General features: G+C 38.0%; 5 protein-coding genes across 5 annotated transcripts; 3 read left to right on the top strand and 2 right to left on the bottom strand.

The window, feature by feature from the left end:
- Positions 1–1178: 1178 nt before the first annotated feature.
- LOC117791448 (xaa-Pro dipeptidase) lies at positions 1179–3081 on the top strand. Its single transcript, XM_034631210.1, has one exon. It carries the CDS (start codon positions 1319–1321, stop codon positions 2777–2779), a length of 1461 nt encoding a protein of 486 aa, XP_034487101.1. The 5' UTR covers positions 1179–1318; the 3' UTR covers positions 2780–3081.
- Positions 3082–3678: 597 nt separating this feature from the next.
- On the bottom strand, positions 3679–10062 carry LOC117789761 (palmitoyltransferase ZDHHC6). Its single transcript, XM_034628891.1, has 5 exons — positions 9919–10062; positions 8023–8207; positions 5704–5785; positions 5105–5622; positions 3679–4308 (listed from the first exon to the last, which is right to left on the bottom strand). The coding sequence occupies exons 1-5, from the start codon at positions 9977–9979 to the stop codon at positions 3886–3888; spliced, it is 1269 nt and encodes a 422-aa protein (XP_034484782.1). The 5' UTR covers positions 9980–10062; the 3' UTR covers positions 3679–3885.
- A 2196-nt stretch (positions 10063–12258) lies between these two features.
- Positions 12259–14009, bottom strand: LOC117789760 (saccharopine dehydrogenase-like oxidoreductase). The gene is made up of 2 exons (XM_034628890.1): positions 13883–14009; positions 12259–13751 (listed from the first exon to the last, which is right to left on the bottom strand). Exon 2 carries the CDS (start codon positions 13688–13690, stop codon positions 12398–12400), a length of 1293 nt encoding a protein of 430 aa, XP_034484781.1. The 5' UTR covers positions 13691–13751; positions 13883–14009; the 3' UTR covers positions 12259–12397.
- Positions 14010–14770: 761 nt separating this feature from the next.
- On the top strand, positions 14771–16064 carry LOC117790530. The gene has a single exon (XM_034630007.1). It carries the CDS (start codon positions 14813–14815, stop codon positions 15968–15970), a length of 1158 nt encoding a protein of 385 aa, XP_034485898.1. The 5' UTR covers positions 14771–14812; the 3' UTR covers positions 15971–16064.
- Positions 16065–16561: 497 nt separating this feature from the next.
- LOC117790438 lies at positions 16562–17608 on the top strand. The gene is made up of 2 exons (XM_034629891.1): positions 16562–17054; positions 17110–17608. Exons 1-2 carry the CDS (start codon positions 16576–16578, stop codon positions 17561–17563), a joined length of 933 nt encoding a protein of 310 aa, XP_034485782.1. The 5' UTR covers positions 16562–16575; the 3' UTR covers positions 17564–17608.
- The last annotated feature ends 253 nt before the right edge of the window (positions 17609–17861 follow it).

Raw genomic sequence — 17861 nt, 5'->3', positions numbered from 1 at the left:
TTCAGATCAAATCCCAAAGTCGACTGAAACTTCTATAATTTTTAATCTAGAATTTTGAAATTTTTTTGATCAATTTTTTTTTTAGAGTTTTGTCAAATTTTTGGATTCAACTTCTTACGAAACTTCTCCCCCTGAGGCACAAAAAACATCCAGCATTCATATAAAAGTTCACACTTATTTTCTAGTTTCAAAGTAAAATTTTTTATTAAATTGTTAAGTTTTTGCCAAATTATTGCTAAAAAAAAACTACAAAATTTAAATTGAGCGCCGGTTACGGTGTGACCGCACTAGCTAACAGTCGAGAATAGATGTTAACTTAACAGAAATTTAACATCGCACTTTAGTGAGTGCTGCCACTTTTGCCAACTTAGCTATTTCATATATAGTTCTGGTTTTTTTTAAAGTTGATGAAAAGAAAAACTTTAAAATTACTGAGTGATGAGTGCTGCCAAATTAAGAAAAGACAAAAACAAAACTGGCTTACTGATCATATATCAACCCACCGGACCAACAAGATGTGACGATAGTCTCTTTGTAAAACCCAACATGTCGTGTAAGCCAGTTATCAGCATAGCCTTGCACGCGTGCAAATCAGCTGTTCGATTTACCAATGCACCAGTGCTGCCCTATTATCATTTTTCCGGAAAGATTTATCCCTTTCTAAAATGAATTTGCCTGAATATTTCTAAAACATCCCCTATCCGAAATATGTCCTTTTTTATTTCTGTTATACTTTTAAATATTCGCCTAATTTATTTATTTTATATTAAAAAAAAATATGTGAGTGGCGTCCATGCTAAAGTTGACTCGATAGTTTGCCCAAATTTCGGGAATCGATGTTAACAACATCGCGGCAAATACAGCAATAACACAAAAACTGATGCATGGTTTTATTTATGTGTACTTAAAAACTATGAAAATGTTGAAATTTTGAGATTTGTCTCGTATTTCTGTCTCTTTTTAAAATATTTGTCATTTTTTCGGAGTCATTCTATTCTGTTTTTCTTATCGACTTGTGCAGCACTGGTGAGCAACCGATAACGACTCGATAATTCAAGTCACTGTACTAAATGACATACTATCGGGGATTTAGCTCGGAACTAGTTCAATTGAACTTAGTCCGAACGATTCGATACAACTCTAATCTAGAAAAAGAAATAGCAATAAAAACAAACAAAGGCCGTGTAAACCGCTGATAATAAATAACGTTTATTTATTGTAGCTTTCGAGTGGTTACTGTAGATATCAGCGGGCTAATCAGCGTAAAGATTATTGCAGTTAGTTACTGTGCGACTTCCATAAGCATAACGTGGAAAAAATGGCCAGCTTTAAAATGGGATCCTGTCACGCCGTGCCGATGACTTTGTTTAAAAACAATAGAGACAAAGTTTCAAAGGCAGTTTTAAGTAATTTGTTGGAGGGGCTTAAGTTTAGCGCGGGACAGCTGCTCATTCTGCTAGAGGGAGGTAAAGACAAGAGTTGGTACAATACTGATGTGGATCATGTGTTCCGTCAGGAGTCCTACTTTCAATACATGTTTGGCGCCAAGGAACCAGGCTGCTATGGTATTCTCAGCATTGACGTTAAGACATCTGCCACAACATCTGTATTATTTGTGCCTCGCTTGCCCGAGGAGTACGAGACGTGGATGGGGGCGTTGTTAAAGCCGGAGGCCTTCAAGGCAATGTACGAAGTGGACGAGGTATACTATGTTGATGAAATAGAAGCTTATCTCGAGAGAACCACACCCAAGCTCATATTGACGCTCAGTGGAACGAATAGCGATAGCGGTCTCACTATGCAACCGCCCGAGTTTGCGGGTAAAGAGAAATATGTGACAAACTGTGACTTACTTTATCCCATACTGTCGGAATGTCGCGTTATCAAGTCAGCTGAGGAAATTGAGGTCTTGCGGTATGTGGCCAAAGTATCATCAGATGCGCATATTAAAGTCATGCAGTTCATTCGCCCCGGCCGCATGGAGTTCGAGGGTGAAGCGGTCTTCTTGCACCATTCCTATGCTGTGGGCGGATGCCGACATGCTTCCTATACCTGCATCTGCGGCAGTGGCACCAACTCGGCCATTTTGCATTATGGTCATGCTGGCGCACCCAATGACCGTCCTATCCAGGATGGCGAGATGTGCCTCTTTGATATGGGCGCCAATTATTGTGGCTATGCCGCTGACATTACCTGCTCTTTTCCGGCAAATGGCAAGTTTACAGAGGATCAGAAATTTATTTACAACGCTGTGTTGGAGGCACGCAATGCTGTGATGAAAACTGCACGTGACGGCGTCTCCTGGGTGGACATGCATAAGCTGGCTGGCAAGGTGCTCCTTGAGCGTCTCAAGGCTGGTGGCCTATTGACTGGTGATGTTGATGAAATGCTGGAAGCTGGCCTTTCTGGCATCTTTCAGCCGCACGGCTTGGGTCACTTGCTGGGCCTGGACGTGCACGACGTGGGCGGCTATCTCTCCACTGAGCCACCTCGTCCCAGTGAGCCATGGCTCAGCAAACTGCGCTTTGCTCGCACTCTCAAGGCGGGCATGTATGTGACCATCGAGCCAGGCTGTTATTTCATTGGCAGACTCATGGATAACGCGCTCGCCAATCCGGACATTCGTAAATACATTAATGTGGAAATGTTTGAGAGATTCCGTAACTTTGGTGGCGTACGCATTGAGGATGACGTGCTCATTACCAAGACAGGGGCCGAGAACTTTGCAATTGTGCCACGCACAGTGGAAGAAATCGAGGCAACAATGGCAGCTAAATAAGCCAAACTAATTACAACAAATGTAAAACATTAACCATTACCATTTACACAAAAGAGTAATGACTAAAAATTTTATAATTTTTAGAAAACACAAAAACTAAAGCACATAATGAACAACTTTTTTTTGTGATCGTTATGGAAATATTTTAGTTATTACTCGTTTGTGTAAAGGTTGCGATATATTTAGCTATCAATGTATATGGAATATAATTTCATACACTGATAGCCTAAGCAAATTATAAATATATATTCATAATGCAATTATGTCAGTTTAAATACAATGCGAATATGAACTATAAAACAGGACGCAAGTCACTCTTCTTTTTTGCATTATATAAATATAATATATAAGTTTATATATATAAAATTTCTGCCAATAAAAAATTGTACAAACAACCAAGGCTGTAAGCCTCCAAAATTTTGTTAAAGGGTCGGTTCGGCGGTTCGAACCATAGAGCAAGACATTGGTTGGGTTCGCGAACTGGTTTATACTCGCACTGAACATAATTAAATGTGTTTTTCAAGAAATCAAATTTTGATGATAATTTAAATTTATTTTAAGATTTAAATATGACTTATTTTAGTCCGAAGTCTCAAATAATTTCGTAATATTAGAAAGCCAAAAAATTTACGTAATTATTTTTTTTTTTATCAAACCGAACCTTTTTCGGGTTCGCAAAAAAAAACCAGAACAGAACCGGTTCTACGAGGTTCGGTTCAGAACCGGTTTGCAGCATTGCAAACAACAAATTAGAAAAGACGCAGTAGAAAATTAAAATTAGAAAAAAAGCAAGCTTGTGCGTCTCTCAGGCGCAACTTAAGAAAATATAGCGGAAAGAGCTCTGTAAGCCAATAGAGCTGCTCTAGAATGTTGTAACTACGATTTTCTTTTACTCATAATTAGTTATCAGCTATTGTACTCAATCGAGACATAATTTATTGATTGGCTTTCAGCTAACAGTGTAAACGAGAAGAAGGCCTTAAGTTGCATGACCAAGTAAAGCCATTCAAAGGATTTCTATCACTATTTACAAGCCGATCTGCAGTTGCAGTTACAGTTGGTCGCATTGCATTTTATAATAGGAATTGTCATGGCTTGCTTGCAGCTTACATATACTTTTTGCTGTGACCATTGCTTTGTTGCTGCTTCTTATGGCTGTGTCCATTGCCATTGCCATTAGAAGCTTTGCCATTTTTGATATCGTCGCTGCTTTCGGAGTCTGGCACTTCGGTGAGAGCAACAACACTGCGCCGTGGAAACCAACCACGAATTGGACCTTTGCGCTGTGGCTTCTTGCTCCCCAAATCGCTCGGTTCTCGCTCACCAAAGAGCCAGTGACGCCGGAAGCGTGTCACCTTGATTATGTCGCCGGGCTGCAAACGAATACGTGGCTCATCTGTGCAGGGTGCACTGACGCAGACTCGCCAGCCTTGTGAGAAGATTGGCAGCCAGCGTCCAGTGACATTACTAATGCACTTGTAGGTGCGTGTTCGGGCACGCTTCTCCTGCTTCTGCGCCAGCTGCTCGCGCTGTAAAGCGATAATTCTGATTAGATATGAGTTCTAGAGTTTCGTACAATTTCGCTCAAAAAGTATTCAGACTCAAAGCCGTAACAATTACACAAAAATACCTTGCGCTATTCGATAGCATCATCATTCATTACGTATGTGTAAGCATTTCATGACAATCGAGCCATTAGTATTCAACTTATAGGCCTCACTATAAACAAACTTGTTTTGTGTTTACGTTGGAGAAATAGAATATCGTGTGTTTGATGAGAAAATATACTATGAAAGCAAAAAAGTGACTTGATAAGCATTATGACACTTCGGCAGCCAGTCATAATAAAAACAAAAATGATAAAAGACCTTATATTCCAAAAATAAAATATAAAAAACATTGAATATAAGAATTGAAAAGTTTTAGAACTGACTGTATATTCTTAGATGGAGTTTTGAGAAAAAGAGTTGTTTGAATTGAACATAAGAATTGAAAAGTTATGGACATGACTTCTTTTTAGATAACTTTAAAAAAATAGAGTTTTTTGAATTGAATATAAGAATTGATAAGTTATAGAGCTGATTGTATCTTCTTAGATGGACTTTTAAGAAACATTTTTTTTATAATAAAATAAAAATTTTTCTCAAAAAAAACGGTACCGAAATGTTCCGAAAAAACTATTAAGGTAAAGGTTATTCAGTTTTATCCTTTGGGGTCTACAACCATTAAAAATTGTGTTTACTTTTGGTTAATGGGTCTGGAATGATTTCCCGTTTTTTACATGTTAGTCCAAAAACTTTTTGAGCGAGGTGTTTTTGCACTTACAGTCAGTGTGAATTGATCGCAGCCTTCAGTCACAGTCCATTCGATGCCGTCACCGCGTTTTTGGCACTCTTCGTTAAACACCTGGCGCAGATTGAGACGCCAGCCCAGATCGTATGGGTAGACAAACTGTTCATCCGTTAGAGATCTGTAACGGCGATAAAGCGCCTTTTCCACAATCCAAATTTCAATGCCCGTTTGATTGCTGACAATTGTCTTGAGCTGTATATAGAGCAACATGCTCAGACCAATCACAACGCCAATGGCCAGGCCCATGCCCAGGATGCACATTATAATGCTGACCACTGTGAACTGTACGCTGGCCAAGTGCGCCAGTCCATGTGTTAGATAATAATAGCGATAAATGCCACGATAAAAGGAACAACTGAGCACCACAGTTCCCTGAATGCTGCCCAATATGGAGAAGAGCAGAAAGTAACTAAAGTGGGCGTGGTTGGCCCAACCAACGCAATGATTTATCCAAGGACAATGATGATCCATTTTCTTAACACAACGATTGCCTGCAAAAGATAAATATGATAAAGAATGGATAAAGTCTCTTGAGTGAGAGGTTTGGAATTGCCGAATTCGAATTCACTTACATTTGCGACAGTGATGCGATCGAGGCGCTTTATAGCCCTCACACTCCTTACAGTACTGCAGGAACTCGGTGTCCTTGGGGTCCTGCCAAATAGAAATTCAAAATATGCGTGATATATAAAAGTTTTATGATTTATGCCTCCGACGCCGCCATCTACAACAAAAACTTAACGACGAGCAGCTCATTAAGTGACCCAACCACCCAGGTCACCGCCCATTGCGTCGCGTCTGGCGACCTGGCTACAAAACATTTATGCAAATTCGGGTAATTGCACTATGCGCACGACTTCGTACCAGTGTTGCCTATTAAGCTATTTCATAGCCAGACATGGATATTTGGCAGGTGCAAAAGTTAAGAAATTCAAGAAAAACATTCAAAAACTATTTATAACTACGTATTTTAGATTGTTATTACAGTTAAACAAACAATCTAAATTAGGCATTTAAAAATTGTCACAAAGAAAGTGTTGCGGAAACTTGAAAATTTTAAGCGGAGGTATAAAATATACCCATACTCGAAAATAATTTTTGTAAAATTATTTGTATTAAATGCTAACTGGTGTCAATTAAAATAGTACTAATAATTTTTAAAGCCGATTTCATGGATACCAAAAGTCAATTTTTTTTAAATTTTTAGATAGATTAAACAGAAGTGAAATGTGATGCTTAAAAAACACATTTTGTAAAAATTATTTTTAAGTAGTTAAGTATAAATCCTGTAGATAAAGTCGTTGATATTGACGAAATAGTCATTGATATAATAGAATACAATTTTTTTTACATTCTAATTACTAACCTAAAAGGGAATTTTCTTACCATAGGTTTGAAAACAAAGAAACTCTTAAGTATACGAGTTTAAATTTCATAGTTTTGAAAATTCTGGAAATTATTCTGGTTCATATAAAATAATGTATTTTAGGCATCATCCCTGCTTTGGATGCGTTAACGTTATCGCGTGACATGCTTGCCGCACTGACCCCTTCATAAATTATTGGGTCGCGGTGTGGCCAAAAATTATTGGTGTCGAAATTGTTGGTGACCCCCCGTGTCGTCTCACCAGCGATTTGTCTAACTTGCAGTCGTTTTTACCGTCCTTATCGCCCGACGTTTTGGCTTTGTTTTCAAGCAAATTGCAGCGTTTAATTGGTGCATTAGCCGCCAGCTGCGATAAAGGATTGAGCACGCGATCCCGTCAGTGCTATGACCCATTTGTTTAGACTGATTCATGCCCCGGCACTTGACTTGAATGATTTGCAAATTGGCTGTCTCAGGAAATGTGAAATGTTGGGCTAAATAATAATTTCCGAGCTGAAAAGTGACACCGCACAAATGGACAAGCAGGCGGGCCCAATTCAACAACAACAAAACGGACAAATCAATCACTAGGGTGTAAACCAAATGCATGTCAATCGCCATACTGCTAAATTCTAGTACGGTCACCTATTCAAAGTTCCCTCTTCATCCATTTCACGGTACAAAGAACTGCGTGTATATAAAGGAAAACTATTAATATACTATACTATATTATATAAATAGGTATATGCATGTGGCACGCCCTAACATTGGTGGTAAGTTTTGACCCACCAGTGAAAAACAGTTGACAAACATTTTCCATGCATGCCAATGTCAGCAGCAGCGTGTCACGACAAAATGTTTTATTGTTTAAAGACCCTGTACTTGAAAAGTACAAAGAGTATACTAAGTTTGCCGAAAGAAAAGTGTGCGTAACAGCCTGAAGTCATTACAGTCATGGACTAAAGTATTGGCATTCGACAATTGTCCAAGATACAGCTAAAAAAAAAATGTAGGTAGCAAGCTTAATATTGTAATAATTTATAATTTAAAGTTGCATTCTAGAATTAATAATGAAAATTTTACAGTAACATTACGAAATCACGTCTTCTTGTAACTTAAAAAATATATCAAATCATCCATAAACACTACGTAAATAATAAAAATTGAAAAAAATTGATCAATTACATGAAGAATATAAGTTCGATCAATAATTTACTACATATGGGTAAAAATATGCAATAACTCGAGAGCTCAACAAATTGCCAATTCTTTTGTATTGTTGATCAGATTGATCCAATTCAAAAAAGCCATAGCTGTTAGAATAAACATCTAGATTTAAGAAACTTGAAGAAGAGAAACCCTTAATGTTTGTTCGTACAAGAGTTTTTTTTAACAAAACTAGTACAGGGTCTTTCACAGTCGAGTTTGCTCGACTGTAGCATTTCCTACCAGTTTCTCTTACGGAAGGGAGTGGGTTTCGACTGTGGGATTACGGCTGGGTTGGGCCCCATCTATCGTTGTTTTACCTTGGGCTGCCATTGTTTTGGCAGCAGGCCGGGACCTGTCAGCGTGGCCATGATGTAATTGAAAGTGGCCAATGTGGAGAGGAGCAGGAACAGCGCCTGATGTGCAAAGGCGGCAAATGATTCATTTGGCGGCCACCACATCGAGTTCATATAAAGCGTCGTCAGCGTTATACATTTAATGATGCCTGAAATGAATAAAAGACAAATAATACATATTTAAATCGCATGCATGGTATAACATTTTCGGTGTGCGTTAAACCATCGCAATGAGAGATTAGCTATTGTTATATTACGATAGTAGCTCTGGTCGAATGGTCACCAGATGTGCGTGCCAATGAAATTAAACACATTTATTTATTTTATTGTGTCGCGTCTTGATTAAGCGTTAACGCAAGGGTGGCAATAACATTTCAACGACTAGGAGCACCTGTTTCAGGCATGACCAAGAGCAACAAGCTGCCCAAATTTAGTAATTAAGCTATGTACTCTTACAGTATGTCAGCTAATTATTTGGATAAAGCAACAAATATTGATATTTATTTTGAATTCCTTATAGTACTTAGAGCCAATGGATTTCATTATTTACCTTTTCTAAGTTGTTCTAATAATCATTAGCAATCATAATAAAAAAGTCGTATAACTCAAATAACAGTGATGGTTTTTTTTTTTTTTGAAGAAAATAAATAAATTTTATCACTATATCAGGGGTGTTTTAGTCAGGGCTGGAAATTCTGATGAATATTTATTATGATTAAATATTTTCACTTTGTTTTCCAGCGAAAAATAATTATTTGATAAAGTTAAATGGTTAAGAATTCCGGTCTACAGTAAATTACTTTGAAATATGCTTCAATTCTGTCTCAACTTTTTTTTTGATCAATTTCCAATGAGAAATCCCAAATAAATATTTGCTGGACTGTAAAATCTCAATTAAAAATACGCTATAGTATAATATCCCAAATAACAAAATAGTAAACATAAAAATTACAATTAAAAAGGTGCTGGTAAGAAAAATCGCAAGTACAAATTTAATGGTATGAAAAATGTTAAGTAAAATAGTACTGATAGGGAATTAAATAAATAAATATTAACTGGTGCTAGAACTCAAACCATTTCCACTACTAATTTTTTTTAATTAAAAAAAAAGGTTTTAACTTTTTTTCTATCTTTTAAATTCTGTCTAAGAGAAAGACATATGACACGAAAAATAATTTTTTGTTTAAAATAATTGTTCATTTTTTTGTCATAAAAATTTATGATATACTGTATACCGCAGCTCAATATCAAGGTTGCCCTTTACCGTTGGCACAACATGAACCGGATGTCGTATTACCGTCTACCGTCTGGTCCTGATGGGGGGCTGAATAGTCAGATTGCACGACATTTTCAGCGGGTCTCTCAATATTATTCCGGATATTAATACAGAGAGGTAAAATGGGAAATTTGGTATGATGGAACAACTAAAACGCAATTAGCGCAGCATTTTACGCGAATTAAATGGCCTGCCACTCCTTTTGGAAACTATCCATGTCGTCCATCACTTGGTCGGTCGTGCATGTTGACGCGGGGGTGAGAAAGTGCGGCGACGTCTCGAAATATGAAACACGATATTACGCTGCAGACACAACACACACAAATTGTGAGGTAGGGTGAGGATTGTGTCGGTGCTTAGCGTCACTTAGGGTCACTTGTTAGTGACCAATCGTTGGTTCTCTTTTGCCCATAGTTCATTCACTCTGTTTTGTGCACTTGTTAATTTTCAAATGTCATCAACTGTTCAATTCTTATTAGCAAATTTGCTATCCATATTTAATAAGCAAATTGGAATCGATGATGAATACGTGGGCGTGTGCTTTATTTTTATGGAATTTAATCGCAGCCGTTGGCCTTACTTACTTAGCGCGGTTATTGGACCCCAGTGAAGAAAGCGCCGAAAGCCAGATATCTCGGCAGACATTATTTAAACATAATTTTTGTGTTGACGGCCAAAACGGTAATAACACGACCAACTCTGCAAGCGAACAGGTAAACAAAAACAGCGAAAGCGCAGTGCTGCCACGTAGTTAAAATGACCGATCTGGTTGGATTTTGTTTTTACCTAAAATGGTAGATTTCCAAAAAAAGGTAAGTTGTAAAAATGTAACTTCTTACATTTTTTCTTTATTTTAAAGCCTTTGTTAGAGTTTTTTAGATTTTTTAAAATTTATTTTTAGAATTATTTTTGTAACTTCTCTCCCCGAGGGGTGAGGAGCTTCAAGCCTTTATCGAATCATTAACCTTCATTTTAAATAATTTAGAATTTCATTGGATTCTTCATAATCACTTTAATTACTTTGTTAATCCATTTTTTTTTTAATTTTCAAATCGCTCTCTTGTTTTCAAGAGCTGCCATGTTTTCCGACTTTAATGAAACTATCGGTATTTTTTCTCGGACCAGGGCTGCCACCCTTTATTTTTTTAATATTTATTACACTTTGTATATACAACACGTTAATTTGCTGCGAAAATTTATTTGTCTTAAACAAATTGTATGCAAAACAAAAATTCATTAATATGCTATATTTGAATATCAGTCTAAAATCATCTCTGTTTTTCTAATTGAACAGCTCTGTCTACTGCACGACACAGGGCTGCATAATCAATATACATTTTTTGAATTTTGTTGTGTATTGTATTTCTATAAAATATATCAATAGAAATGGCAGAAAGGAATGTTGCCGAAATGAAGGTGAGTAATAAGTACATTATAAATGAGCCTGCGAACTACCTACTTTATAACTAGGTTGCCGATCTGAAGCGCGAGCTGAAGATGCGTGTCTTGCCATTGAACGGCAATAAAAATAAGATAGAGGACCGGCTTTGCTTGAGGGTCACATTTCGCTGGAGGAAAGCAGCAGCTTATCGAAGGAGAATGCAGCATCCAAAGCTAAAGCCAGTAATCCAGTCTCCGATGCGAAAGAGAAAACGACAATGACACTGTCCATTGAGGAATCGAAAATTCGTGCGCTGATAAAATTCTTTGTTTTGGATGATTTAGCCAAGCAAGCCAGATTCATACCAAGTTGTTAAATGTATTAACGAAGTCTGCTCCTTTGTTTACGACTGTTTATAGACGGACCTTAGAGTTTAAAAGACTGCAGCTGACCGAGAAGTGATTGATGCCGAATTTATTAAAATTCGGATGAAAAACCCAATCGAATAAAATTGTCCAAACAGCATTTTCATCATTTTTGTAAATGAGTATTTTGAGGGCCTTCCAGAAGAACACTTCAGAGGGTGGATAAACCAATTGGAAAATCGCTGGAGAAAATGTATTAGACTCAGAGAAGGTTACATTGAAGAATAAATGTAGCTTTACCAAAACTTTTTAAGTAACCTACTATTTAGACCCTTTGGATAAGAAGTAGAAAGATTGCTTTAAAATTCAGATTAAGTGAATGCCAGTTAATTTTCATTTAAGCAAATTCCAATAAAAATATTGATAAACAAATATTTGCAAATAACCATGATTTGCGATTTAGCGATAAAGTCATATGAATAATGCTTACTCAGCATAATTTCATCCAGACCTAGGGAATGACTCTGCTAAACGGGATTGCGGCATTGGCAATTTTTTGTAGTGCCAAAAAGCTTCAGACAATAACAATTAACACTAGTTTCAAATTAATCAGGCCTGTTCCGGTTTTCATTTCCTATATTATCGTATTTAAAAAAATGTAATGTAAAAATTTTAACATTTTATTTTATCACTTTATTGCACTAAAATTCACCAACTTAAAGTGGATTCAATGCGCTAAATTTTTCCAGATTGAAATAAGAACAGTCTAAAGATTTTCACTTCCGACAAATCTTTCCGAAAGTGGAAACCGGAACAGGCCTGAATATGGTTAAATATATTCTACAAGATTGCAATGACTCAAAAAAAATATTTTTTTTTAGATAATGGTGAAATATTCATGTCCTGTACTCTGTTAAAATTTCATATTTATATAATTTGAGTGTCAAAATAATACTAGTTTTTACTGCAAAGTGTGTGTTTTTTGAGATATTTTATTTTTACTTTTAGTGTAATAAGATTTGAATTTACCTTAAAATATTAAATAGATTTTAATTGAACAATTTGTTCTGTTTTTCCGTTTTCTTTTTTGTAATATATCATTCTCATCATAACATTTGTTTATTATATGACTTAACAGCTTTTCTAATCCAGTGGGGTTAATGGATGTAACTACTATATGTTGTATAATGCTCCACATTTTAATTAGTACTTCATTTATTAGTAATTAAAAAAAATACATTTTGTGCTGACTAATGGTTAAGAGCTACATTTTTTAATTATAGTTCAATAAAAGTTTAACATTGACCTTTGTGTTGTTTACTTGTTGGCTAGAATTTCAAATTTCATGCCATGCTCGTGCTTCTCTAGCTCACTAATAAGACTGGTCTTGGAAAAGGCAGCGCCGGGAGAGAGTACGCCTCCAGTGTTGGGCATTTTGTTGCTCTCTCGTAGAATGGTAACTGCTGTGGAGAGCAGGGCAACGCATGTGGATCCATAGCCAGGATTTGGACCGCTGACTCGAACCATTAGAGTTTTGCTTGGTGGATCTGTGTACTGATCCGTTCCCTCGGCTAGTCGCTGGGAGTTGGGCCAACCCGTTGCCTTCATGGTCATCTTAAAGTACGTTTTCTCCATTCGGGCTTCACTGGGACCTTCGCGGGACACAAAACCACCAGAAAAGAAGCCAGGATATTTGAGTAGCAGGCTGCGTCCAAACTTAAACTTTGCCATTAGGCCAAATATTGTGGCAAAGAGAGCAACTGCGATGGCGGCAATCCAAGAGGGAAATCCAATGTAGGCATGCATCTGAACCGGACGCTTCTTGTCGTGCTCATAGAGGAATCGTTGCGATCGCATCGCCACCGAACGATCTGAGCCCGGAAATGGGAGACACACCTTATTTATCTCTGAGGACTTGAACATCAGCGGGCGATGCTTCAAAATGGGGAAGAACTTGGGCAAGCGTTCCGGGTACAATTCCCGGCGTATGCCACGCAGCTCATCCGAATGGGCCAATCCATGAATAGCGCTGTTCCAGGTGCCAAAATTGAGACCCACCCTGCCATGTTCCGCATTATAGTCCTTGACGCCATTGACCAGGAACGTCTCCACCGAATTCACCACACCGTCAAAGTTCTTCTCCACAAAAACGATGCCCATGTCGGCGGGAATGGAGTCAAAGCCGCAGGCACTGACTATATACACACCGCGCTCCTTGGCACGTTCATTGTACTTCAGCTGCATCGTTTCCATGTACTGTGGTTCACCACTGACATCCACATGATGAGTGCCGGCTTCAATGCAGGCGCGAACAACTTTCTCGCCGTAGAATCGATATGGACCAGCTGTGTTGACCACGATGCGACAGGATTTGGCCATTTCCAGCAACGATGCCTCGTCGTTGACATCGGCAATGATGATTGGCGTCTGGGACAAGTCCTTCTTCGCCTTGGCGCCCATCTCCTTGAGCACCGACTGCAGCTTCTCGCGATTCCGCCCGGCAATTCCCCATCGCAGGTCCTTCAGAACGGATACCGCCTCGTAAACCGTGTATTTGCCGGTGAATCCGGTGGCACCGAATATTATAACATCCAGCCGATCAGTTGCCATATTTTTATTTTATTTCTCAAGGTCAGGCCACTCCGGTGACGAAATTTTTGTATGTGCTTGTCTAAAATGTACAATTCATTCGTTATCAATAATTATGGTATCGGATGTTGATAGACATATGTACAATAAGTGCGAACTTTGAACTATTGCGATTAAAATTCATAAGGAGCTACTAAACTAATTGAAACTTACGTTGCTCAATCAATTGATTTAATTTCAGCAAATCACTTGGCTCACAGGTGTACTTATATTATATATATTTTGTAAGACACCTGCTCATAGGCTGTTCCAGTAGTAATGAGGTATTTGAACTAACTACCGTTTGTTTGTATTAACAAACTAGAATGTTCTTATTAGAGTTGTATAGAAAAAAAGTTCGGACTAAGTTCAAATGAACGGATCATTGAAATGAACGAGTGAACTTATTCAGTCTTTCATGAACTATATAGTTCAATTAGTTCATTTTGTGGTTTAATTGTTCAATTGATTATTGTAAAGTGTACTTTACAAAAAACGACAATATTTCTTCTGCAAAACGCTTTTTTATCCACAACGCTGCCACCTGGCCCAAATGCTGCCACCCTGTTTATTTCACCAATCTGGCAATTTTTACCATTATGGGTCAACTGTCAAAATTGGTAACTTTAAAATTTTACACCTATTTTTTGACAAGTTTATTAATTTTAATGCAAGACTTTTTTTAATTTTTGCAGCCGTTTTGTTGGAATTTTCTGAATTTTTTTAATAATTTTTTTCAGAATTATATTTGTAACTTCTCTCCCCTTAGGGTGACGAACTTCAAATCTTTATTAAAATGTTTACCTTAATGTTATGTAATTTCAAATTTTAAATTTTCGTAAAATAATTAATTTATTGCAAAGTTATGGCATTTTGATATTTGCAATACATCAATTTAAATTGGCGCCAACTTTGAGCTGAACTGACTCTGAAAATAATGAACTAAATGACAGATCCAAATCGATTTTTTAATACCAAATCAACGTAAACCAAATATACCCTAAACGAATTAATCGATTAATAGTCGTATCGACTAATTCGATACAGCTCTATCGCTAAGAAAGTGCAATAAACAATAATATCATTTTAAAAACGAAGAACATAATGCAAACCGAACACTGGGGCGCCATGCCGGCGACTGATGAGGAGAGCAGTGCATTCCCATCCGATAAGTACGTGGCAACAGCCGCAAAGAAGCCCAAGATGGATGAAATACGACAGCGCGGGGAAATTATGCCCATTGACAAACACGATAATATTGAGTTGAAGAGTTCACTGGTTACTCAAACTATTGAAGTGATGAAACAAACGGAAGTGCTGCAATCACTGATTGACACGTACTCCAACAAAAATGGCACATCTAATTATCTGCTGAATCCCTGCCAAATGATACCCGAGGTAGACTTTCCGCCAGAGAATGCCGCCGACTTGGTGGGTGAGCAAAAGTTCCAGAAGCCCATCTGGTTTATACCCACAGTGGACACAGCGTTTTCGAGGGGGGATCCCCAGCCGTATCCGGAGATCTCCAGCAACATCTGCCGTCACACACTTCGCAAGGTGATGTGCGGCCTGCTGCGACTGGCGGGATTCACCGACTGCTCCGAGACGGCTGTGATGCTGCTGACGGATGCAACGGAGGAGTTCTTGCGCAGCTTTGTCACCGAATATCGCGGTTACTACGACATCGATGCGAAGCTGGAGAAGTCTACAATGCTGCAACTGCCGCCTCTGGAGCAGGCGTACTTCAGCATGACGGGGACATCGTTGACCCAGGTGCACAACTATTACAAGCACAAGGTGATAACGAGGAATCGTGCGGAAATCGGCGAGTTCAACAGTGTGCTCCAGGAATACGATAAGCTGATGAAGGAGAGTCAGAGTAGCATGCAGAAGCAGCAACAACAACAACAGCAACAACAAAACGAATTTAATGGCAACGACTTTCTTAACATTCTTGAGATGCCACCAGGCGATGATGCCACCAACAACAACAGCAACAGCATGGGCAACATTGTCGGCGAAATGTTGCAGGAACTTGGTGGCGGCACCAATTCCAGCATCTCGCTGGGCAACGTCAGCAGCAGCGGACAACAGCAGATGATTAGCAGCAATGCTTTGTACGGTCTTCTCGAAACTCAAGTGACCAATCCCACCTCTGCCTCCGTCTCTGCCAACGCCACTGCCAACGTCTCTGCCGCTGCCTCCATTTCCAACTCCAATGTAAACGCAACAAGCGGTTATCAAGCTAATTTGGACACCTAGTTAATAAAGGATCTTAATTAAATTATATTAAATTAACAAATTATATTTAAATGAACAAATGCAAATATAACCCTTTATTCCACAGATTAACGAATAGAAGTTTTATTATTGATATAAATTACTATTTGAAAAAAATCATATAAAATTATAAAACGTTCGTTCCTTTTGGAAGAGTTTTAATTGGCTTGAAGGCACTCCCCTTGGATTATTATAAATTTCAAGAAAGTTTCTATTTTGAAATTAGTTCTGAAAATGGCCAATTATAGGTAATTAGGTAATATAAAAAATAATGATTCTATAAATGTTGGCAGTTTGTCACTACTCGATGGAAGAAGTTGTAATATTAAATTCTAAATAAATCATCAAAAAATTAGACAAAATTACAATAAAAATTCTGCCAACAATTTTAAAATTCTAGCTATTAAACGATAATAGTTCATTTAAGACTATTTTGAAAATTGATCACAAAATGAAAATGCGCTTTAATCCGAGACCTAAGCCTGCCAGCCCGTTTTTGTATTGTATTAAAACAAGTTGGCAGCACTGAAACTACATTTGGAATTCAGCTATGCCATCTCAATATTAGCTATTTTGCAATAAAAGGAATGATTAATACTCGAGAGCAGCTTCGGTGCGGTAGAAAAGGATGTAGGTATACCACAAACAGATCATACAATCTAGAGCGGCACGAACGCAACCATGAGAAAGGCAAGGTACCGGTATCCCAGTGCCAACCATGTCCGCATTGCACATATGCCGCTGGATCACTTCACAATTTAATGCGACATATAAACAACAAGCATGCAATGTTAAGCGTAAACAAGCAAAAGGAGCAACTACCGTGCAGTCAAGCAGGGCTTCACAAGAAATTGGCGTCGACAGAGCAGTCCAGATTAGAAGAGAGAGAAAGGGAAGAATATCAAGAAGAGAACCCAGCGCAACAGTTATTCACATTTGACAATGAACGCTTGCGGCCCTCGCATTGGCATTGGAGCACGCTGCAGCAACAAGAGAAGAATTTCTTTAGGCGTAGTGCTCTGAATGCAGAGTGTACGATCCTCGAGCGGACCGTCAACATGTTCAAGTAAATTCAACAATATAAATTGTAATTTTTATTATTAATTATCTTTCTTATTTAGGTTGTACTTATTGGTAAAAGCAAGGGGAGGAGCTCTTAATGTGGATGATTGGGATAATGTTGCGGCAGCCCTGGGTCTTCCACAAGAATCAGGTCGACATGTTCATGCCAAGTACATGGATGTCCTTATTCAATATGAGAAAAATGAGGAGGAGCGTTTACAGAAATGTCGGAAGGTCGAAGGTGTTCCTTTTTGGTGGGATGATGGTGATTTTATTATGGATAGCGAATGTTGTACGCTAGAGGATTCATGGTGGCCAAATGAGGAATGCCCATCACTAAATGTTCAAAATGCCATTGTTGAAATGATTTTAAATAAGTATTATTTGAATCATTTAAAGAACAGTGAACCATTCAAACGGTTTCACGTAAAGGACTCGTGGCTTTGGGCCACAATGCTTAACTATCAAGCACTAATAAGCCAAATGAATTTTAAACATTATACTGATTCTTGATTGTTCAAATACAGTAAACATTATTTTATTAATAATTGTTAAAAATGGTTCAGAACTCCTTTACTGCGATACAGCAGATTTGATTTAATGACAACATTTATGGGGGAACTATTTGATTTATTTTATATTAAGCGATCCCCAAGCCTGTTTAAAAAGCGCGAATAAAGTTTCAACTCTGAAATACGCAATATTGACCAGAGTTAAGTGAGGTGCGGCTGCACTTGACATTTCAAGTTAATCGAATATATCGATATATCAAAACTAACTTTGAAATTCAACACTGATTTTTCCACCATGG

The sequence above is a fragment of the Drosophila innubila genome (assembly GCF_004354385.1).
Source record: "Drosophila innubila isolate TH190305 chromosome 3R unlocalized genomic scaffold, UK_Dinn_1.0 2_E_3R, whole genome shotgun sequence".
Taxonomy (NCBI): Eukaryota; Metazoa; Arthropoda; class Insecta; order Diptera; family Drosophilidae; genus Drosophila; species Drosophila innubila.
The sequence above is the reverse complement of the archived record's forward strand: the minus strand, read 5'-3'. Positions and strand labels throughout refer to the sequence as shown.